The sequence below is a fragment of the Patiria miniata genome, unplaced genomic scaffold (assembly GCF_015706575.1).
Source record: "Patiria miniata isolate m_02_andy unplaced genomic scaffold, ASM1570657v1 HiC_scaffold_9, whole genome shotgun sequence".
Taxonomy (NCBI): Eukaryota; Metazoa; Echinodermata; class Asteroidea; order Valvatida; family Asterinidae; genus Patiria; species Patiria miniata.
In genome coordinates, this window is record NW_024037076.1 from 28399066 (window position 1) to 28407446 (window position 8381).

The 8381-nt window shown below is 42.4% G+C and overlaps 1 protein-coding gene across 1 annotated transcript; it reads left to right on the forward strand.

Moving 5' to 3' along the window:
* Nucleotides 1-3704: 3704 nt before the first annotated feature.
* Nucleotides 3705-6013, forward strand: LOC119721006 (5-hydroxytryptamine receptor 2B-like). The gene is made up of 2 exons (XM_038190871.1): nt 3705-3725; nt 4765-6013. The coding sequence occupies exons 1-2, from the start codon at nt 3705-3707 to the stop codon at nt 5725-5727; spliced, it is 984 nt and encodes a 327-aa protein (XP_038046799.1). The 3' UTR covers nt 5728-6013.
* The last annotated feature ends 2368 nt before the right edge of the window (nt 6014-8381 follow it).

The following is an 8381-nucleotide window of genomic DNA, read 5'->3' on the forward strand; positions in this document are numbered from 1 at the left end:
GCGACAGCCCCCCCCCCCATGAAACCTTGTCGCCCCCCCCCCCCCAGTCGCCCCCCACTGAGATTTTGAGTTTCTAAAAAAATTATCATTGATTTTCATGACGCCACCCCATGAAATGTTCGCCCCCCCCCACCCCCCCACCCTGAAAAATTCCTGGCTACGCCACTGCCCTGATCTCTATAGACCGCTTGCAGACGCGTTCGATAATCGACGCGCGAAGGCGCGCGACGCCATGTTGTGGGACAAGCGCATATCTATCCATGCACATTTTGTCCCACAACATGGCGTCGCGCACCTTCGCGCGTCAATTATCAAACGCGTCTGCAAGCGGTCTATTAAGATATAATGACTGGATAGCGGCAGCCTCGACTCCATAGAGCGCGTGCGCGTTCCTTCACTAACCCCTGGTCTTTTTATTCTATATCTATGGCCGTGATGTACACGTAAACGATGCTGACTGGCTATTCAGAGCGTACTGCGCGCGCATTTCGAAGATTGCACGCCGGGCGCGCCCATAATGCGCTCGCGTGCTTTGCATGTCACGTCACGTACAAAAATTATTAAGATTTTTAACTCGCGATTTTTTACTCGGATTTTTTACTCGCGATGACTGTACGATATGTATCAATGGTTACGAACGTTCTATGCGTATACGCGCGCGTTGTATAACAGTTGACGCGCATTTTGGTCACGTACACGTATTATGATGTTCTAAAAAGGACACATTTCCGTAGTGATTATAATTTCCAAAACGCCGAAAAAAGGAACTTTATTAAAAAGTAAACCACGACGTTAGAAACTTTGTAAACCGTGGTCAGTGTACTATGGTGGTGGTCAAAATAAAAATCAAGTGAACCGCGATGTTTCAAAAGTAATCATGATGCCTATAAAGACGACAACTTGTCCTTTGTAGATCACCAGCCGGTCTCACCTATTTCCAAACGTTGCAAAAAGTGAACTGCGGCATCCAAAAGTAAACCACGACGTTTGACAAAGTGTGAAACGTAGTCAGTCAGTCGTGTGTCAGTGGCGGTGGACAAAACGTACACCAGGCGAACCACGATGTTACAAAGACGACAACTTTTCCTTAGATCACCAGCCGGTCTCACCAATATGGCGTCAAATGAATTCATTGTGCGGCTCTTTATCCGCTATCGGTCTTTATAATAGAGGTCAGTGGGTACGCCCTTGACACAATGTGTTTGTGTCACATCAAATGTTCAGTTCTCGACCAATAAAAAATCACGATCTATTACCGTGGTATAACAAAAAAAAAGTTGTTGACATACGCTCGCTATCCAACATTGAACTGCGAGCAGTCTCTTGGGTTTGTCCGTAGTTCATTTAGGCCTACGGTTACTCACAACGAATATTACACATTTCACACGCATTAATCATAAGGATTTTTACAGTGTACCTCAGCGTCTTGACGCACAATATTATTGACCGTCTGCAGTTCATACAGAACAAGGCGCCACCTGACCAACCCACCTTCCCGTTACCGGACTCCCAACTTATACACGAAGCCGTTTCGCATTCACCGTTAAGCAGGAACTGCTCTGACTCTGGAAACGCCTGCAGAAAAAACATTTGTCTTTTTAACTGCCTTGATTTTTCAATCAAAGCATGCAACGCAACCTCGTGCCCCGTGGGTACGATCTTGCAGCGCCATGTTGTTTCCCATCATGCCTTGCGCGATCGTAACCCCTGGAATTGTGTAATTTAAATGTGCAAAAATACGGTACATTATAATTAGGGCTGCAGTTTATCCGTTTTACGTGCCGACGCCATCTTTAAAATGTTAAAGTTGTGATTTTGAAGAATCAATCCTTTGTGTTAATTAGCAAAGATTTGTATTAAATGTACGTACCCCTTTCGTGCCTTTACAACCACAGATACAGGGGGGGGGGTTAGCGAAAAACGCGGCTGACATAATCCATATCGCGACTTTTGAATCATATATTTTTTTTCGTACGTGACGTTACGTGCAAAGCTAAGCATGCGAGCGCGAGCGCATTATGGGCGCGCCCGGCGTGCAATCTTCGAAATGCCCGCGCAGTACGCTGTGAATAGCCATTCAGCGTCATTTACGTCATCATCACAGCCAGGGGTTAGTGTAAGGAACGAGCACGCGCCCCTGGAGTCGAGGCTGCATGCAACGTGAAGCTATACCTAAGCAAATCCTGGATTACGCTTTGAAAGGTGTTTGGGGCTTGGTTTTCATATTTCTCGTTCATATCAGAAATCTCTATACCATTTTGGGAAATGGTTACTGAAAACAAATTTTCCCAAATTTTAGGGCCAGTTTTGTTTTCATCGCGAGCGGCACATTTATGTCCGCTAGAGGGGCACTTGGAAGGCTGGGCGGGGGCGGACCAAGTGCCCCCCCCCCCCGCCCCCGCCCCCCCCCCCCCGGTTCCGCCGCCCCTGCACGTACATGGGACGATGTGGTACCGTATACCAGGGTTTCGACCTTAACTTTTTTTGTTCACTAGCCCGCCGGGCTACTGAAACAGACTCTTAACTGCTGCCCGTGGGCATTTTTACTAGCCCGCATATTTTCTCTTTGATATATTGTCTCACAAACAACAATGTACATACAAAACGTGTATAGAGCCTGAAAGTTGACCCCCTGTGGCGCTTCGAGCCCCTCGAAAAGGAAAAGGAATTAACGTGTAAAGGTCAGAATTTTTGTAATCAGTTTTGGTATACTGATTTCTTTATAAAAAAAAAGCACCCTCGGAATTTTATGGAACTGAAAAATGCCATTAACGTGAAATTGAAAAATCGTCCCAAAAATTGACCTCTCACTTCCGAAACTTCCGTGTGGACTCGTGGAACTCGATCACTTACAAACAAATCTAAAATGACCGTTGGTAGGAATTGTATTAAAACGTGATCCAAACGAGCCTGAATAAATCTAGAATCAATCAGATGTAGGTAGTGAAATATTTGCGTCGTTATCATTTTCGTACAAGTACAAGTACGCGATTGCGAAAACAGACGTGATCGAACAAGGAGACCTAGTTACGAAAATATGTCGTAAGTAAAATACATTTTTATCCATTTCCAACTAATTTCTCATCTATTCCGAGGCAGTTTTGTCAGTGTTTTTAATAAACAGATCTGATAATTTAACCCTGTAAAACAGTTGATAAAATTATACACAATTTGCTTTCTGAATTTCATGATTTATTTCTTCCTGTTCTTTCATCTGTGCCGTATCCCAATAAATTTTTTCGACTCGCCAGCCGGGCAACTTAAGGAATAGTTTGACTAGCCCGCCGCTGTTTTCTAGCATTTGGCTAGCGGGCAACCGCTAATTTCGAACCCTGTATAAGTGTCCCATGAGCATCCCATGGGATTCCCATGGGAAACCCATGGGGTCATCAAGAACACCATGTAAGTTAAAATGACCACCATGGGAGATTTTATGCTTATCAAGGAAAACTCATGGGAACAGATTGCATGGACAACATGGGAACACCATGGGGATTTTATGAGCTCCATGGGAACACCATGGGGATTTTATGGACATCATGGGAACACCATGTGGAATTTATGAACACCATGGGAACACCATGGGGATTTCATGGACACCATGGGAACACCATGGGGATTTCATGCACACCATGGGAACACCATGGGGATTTTATGTCACCATGGGAACACCATGGGGATTTACTGGACACCATGGGAACATCATGGGGATTTTAGACACATGGGTACACAATGTACGCCAGGTTATACTGGAGAACATGCATATGCCATGTGAACCATCATAGACCCAATTGCACTCCCAAGTTATAGGCAAACCTTTCTTTAATTTAATTAATTATTCGCCTGTAAATTTGAATTCAATTAAAAATGTTTCCCTTGTGGTCAAAGAGGTTATCAAGAATTCTATTTGTTTATGCTGACCATGAGAAACTCGATTTTCACCAACTGAACACAATGGGATAAACTCCATGGGCCACCAAGGGAACACCATGGGAAATTTTTGTGAGAATCGGCTCAATAACGAGTATTGTAATTGCAATTTTTGAAACTTTCTCTTGATAAGTGAAGTCAAATGAAGCATACAGTATTTTTTTATGTGGAAAATGTGTTATTTAAAGAACTTTGGATAATATTGATTCATTTGTTATTATGATTAGAAACATACATTTATGAGAAAATAAATTGGGAAAACTGTGATAATATGGTACAACTTGACAAGTGGTATGGAAGCAATAATATGCTCATTGGTTATAAAGTGCATAAGTCACTCCTAATACGTGGAACAACCTCCATCGGAGTTCCACAATGTGCTTTATACCTATTCGATGAATAGCACAAAACACACAGGGTTAAAATGTTTTAAGTAAGTTGTTATTGAAAAATACCATGGAGCAATTTGGAATCTTTTGAGAAATGATAGGAAACCATACACATGGGGAAAAGCCAATGGGAAAACTCTCAAGGGAAAAATTCCACGCTACATGGTGTCCAATTCACCATGCAATTCCCATTGGAAAATTTCCCATGGGAACTACATGTGGGATTTCTGTAAGGGCTAGTCCATGTCCGGCGGCGCGGTGCGCGGCGCGGGCGAACAAAACCCGGCTTATTACCGACTGAATTTCAAGTCTAACCTCGGACCCCTACCGCTTACCATTCCATCACAACTTGATATCTGTTGCCAACTTAATTGTGATGTGTTGCTGGGAGACAACAATTTCAATTAATACTAGTTCGTTTTGGTTCTTTTTTTTATCGTTACAGGTACGTGGCCATTGGGGACTTGGACTTCCGCTGTGCGTTATCTACCTTGCTTTAGACGTAATGCTTTGTACTGCCTCCATTATTCATCTTTGTGCTATTGCTGTCAATCGCTACCTGGCTGTTACCTTCCCTCTTCACTTCTCTCGAGAAAGAGTCAACTCCCGCCCACGAATTCTGGGTACAATCGTTCCTGTGTGGATGGTTTCAGTCGCTATATGCATTCCGTTATTCGTTCAAGGATTTGTGGACCCCGATAGTACATTACAAAATGAAGGACGGGACTGTGGTTATTTTAATTCCACGTTCATCATTTACTCGTCCATGTGTTCATTCTATGTACCGCTTGCGGTTATGATTGTTGTAGATTGGAGAGCAGTCAGGAAGCTTCGCGGAAGGAAATCAGCTGTAGAGATTCGGGAGCCAACTTCTCGAACACCTATTCAGCAGGTGAACAGCAACTCAACAACTGTCAGCTGTGGTGACTCCCCTGCACACGATAACCCCGCAGCAAATGGTAGTCAAGGTACTAACGTCGTCAGAAAAAGATCACTTCGAATAACATTCTGTACTGGAGTTAAAAAATCCAGTCTTGGTTATGGAAGCACGCAAACAGAGGCAATCAAAACAAGACAACGATGGATGACAAGCAAGAGGGAACGTCGTGCTGCAAAAACACTAGTGGTTGTTTTTGTGTGCTTTATTGTGTTGTGGCTACCGTTCTTCGTCGTTCACCTCCTTAGTGGTGTTTGCTCATCATGCCATCCTCCCAATGAACTTTTCATTGTTTTTACTTGGCTTGGCTATATTTCTTCAGCAGTCAATCCATGCATTTACACGTGCTTCAATTTAGATTTCCGACGAGCTTTTGTACGGATCATAACATGTGACAAGCGACCCAGAAGAGTACCAAGGCAAGCCGATTTAACGACCACCCATACTCTCCGGACCAGTCTACGATCTTAATAACTGTTGTCGGAGAAATTCATCTAGTTTTATCCTTCAGTCACTAAAATCAGAATCTTGATGGTCGAGTGGTAACACGTCTTCCCTTGTAAGCCGGGAGTCGTGAGTCCAGTGGTAAATCTATAGGCTTGGGTGTTGCAGCCGCTGACTAACGTTATGATACTTTAATATATAGGCCAAGGTTTCCCCGAGTATTTAAAAACATTTTTCATTGAAACTCACCAATTCTAGCATTCAATTTCGGACAAGAAAACAATTACATGCTTTTAACAAAGCCAGGGGCGGATCCAGGAATGTTTGCGGGGGGGGGGGTGATCAGCAAAAAAAATCTCAAATGTAGACAGTTTTTTTTCTCTTTCGAGAATATTTTTTTTTGGGGGGGGGGCTCGTACTATACTTTCAACCGACGATAGTTAACACCATATTACAGAATAGTGTACAAATACCCCCTAAACCAAGCTGGCTATAACCGTATTTTGTGCACAGGTGGACATTATTACCAGTAAGTAATTTTTTTTTTGGGGGGGGGGAGGGTGTCAGAGCAGGGGAGGGGTTGTTTCGCATTATTTTTAATGAATTTCTGTGGGGGAAAAAAAACAATTTTGGACAAAAGCTGGGGGTAATCCGCGCCTGCATTTGCCATTCAATTTCAAAGGTTGGTCATCCTCTTTAGTCACCGGGTCGAGAATATTTGTCATCGACATCACAGATCATATTTCGATATTCGTCTAAGCTGTTGCCGAATGGCAGCATTCAGAGATCAAATTCGTCTAATATATACAGGGTGAGTAAAAACACGAAACCCAAATGTCAGGTCTATTGTTTTAGTGAAGTTCTGCGTGTAGCACTTTCAAAATCTAGCATATAAAAGCCCAATTCATAAGCTTTCTTGTGATACAAGATATATTCAAATCACACTTGCATTATTCAAGTTACGGAATTTAATGAACACAACCACCGTTTTAAAGTTCTGTCCACGGATTACAAAAACATGCATTCTTTTACTTTGGACAGAACTTTAAAACGGTGGTTGTGTGTTAAAATTCCGTAACTTGAAAAATTACATGAGTGATTTGAATTATTCTTAAGATTCTTTTAGTACAATTGTACTAAAAGAAAGCTTATGAATTGGGCTTTTGTATCCTAGATTTTGACAGTGCTACGTGCAGTAAAACAATGGTCCTGACATTTGGGTTTCATTTTTTTTTACTCATCCAGTACATCAGTTGGAATTGTAAACCAATTACACGAATTTGATTCCTGAATAACACGATTCGTTGTAGAAGAGACGAAATCTAATACGCCGGGAAAACATTTGTTCATTTTTTAAATTTGTTTGGACTAAATTTGAAGTTGTCTGACAAAAGACGAGATTGAACATTGGAAGTGCACTAAATCGATGTTGCTGGACGAATTTAAATAATACGAATTGTTGAATTCGAACAAAAAAATGTTTTAAAATAGCCGGGAAAACCTATAGTGAAATGGGGCCAAAAGTAAATGGAATGCTCAAAGCTCCTTATTTATCATCAAATTGCCTTAGAATGCAGGAGAAAGCATCGGTAAATTTCAAAAAAATTCGGGGGGGGGGTTCTTACCCCGGACCCCAGTATCAACCCGCCCCTCCCCCTCCCCCTTCCTTTACTGAAAGCTATAGATCCACCCCTGGGGTTGGATCTTTTCTCACAAGCTCTGAAACCATGAGCATGTAGTGCTTAAACTTGACTTAAGGGAAGGGCAAAACCAATGTTTTAAATCTTTCTAAAGTAATTCACAAACACCAACAATGTGTGTGTAAATAAAATAAATTGATGTGTGATTTTCCATAAGTAAACAGACGTAATTGTATAGAAGTTAGAAAGATAAGTTATAAAGAATACCATTTCCTGTGTGTAAATTCTTGACGTCAATGAAGCTCCTTTTAGATTGTCACCTTCACGCTTGATGTGCGAATATTTAGTCAGCAGTGCATGGACATAAATCCTAGGGGTCGTGAGACAGGGGTTATATCCCCTGCAGCTTCTTAACGTTTGGAATGATCATAGAGGTCAACCCATGCACAAAACGAGGCCGAGCACGATGTCCTCCATCAGCATGAGCAAGATAAATATAGTGCACGAGCAAGATAAGTAATAAGAGCAAAAAGCATTAAAGTCTTGAATTAGCATTTAAGTTAACGATAACAGTAGATTTTATCGGGAATTGACTTATTGTGGCTGTGTATACGAGTATATTCAAACATCATTCCAAAAACCCTGCCAACCACCCACCTTTTTTATTATTTTTGCTATGTCTGGAGAGCTTTGTGATGTCTGTTGTCATTTCTCCTTGTACAGGGACGTCGCGATAGGGGGGGGGGCAAGGGGGAAACTTCCCCTCCCCCCCCCCACTAGAAAAAGGGGGGGGGGAGAGAAAAAAAGAGGTGTGCAGTCATATTTGCTTTTCAAATTAACACACATTTAACAAAATGGGAATCTGCACGGGATGTAAATGGGGGTGAGGTGGGCAAATGTCCCCCGCCTACCCGTGAAGAAAAAAAATGATCAATGAAAATATGCGAGAGAGTGTACAAGGATTTTATGGGAAAACTGTGCTTTGCCCCCCCCCCCCCCCAAATAAAAAACTTGCGATGCCCATGTTTTTGTATCGACGCC

What these genes read in the sequence shown, in the direction of transcription:
- LOC119721006 (XM_038190871.1), top strand. Translation starts at nt 3,705, where the DNA reads ATGGGGATTTTAGACACATGG. An exon ending in TGGGGATTTTAGACACATGG is followed by an intron (nt 3,726 to 4,764) that starts GTACACAATGTA and finishes TTATCGTTACAG; the next exon opens with GTACGTGGCCATTGGGGACT.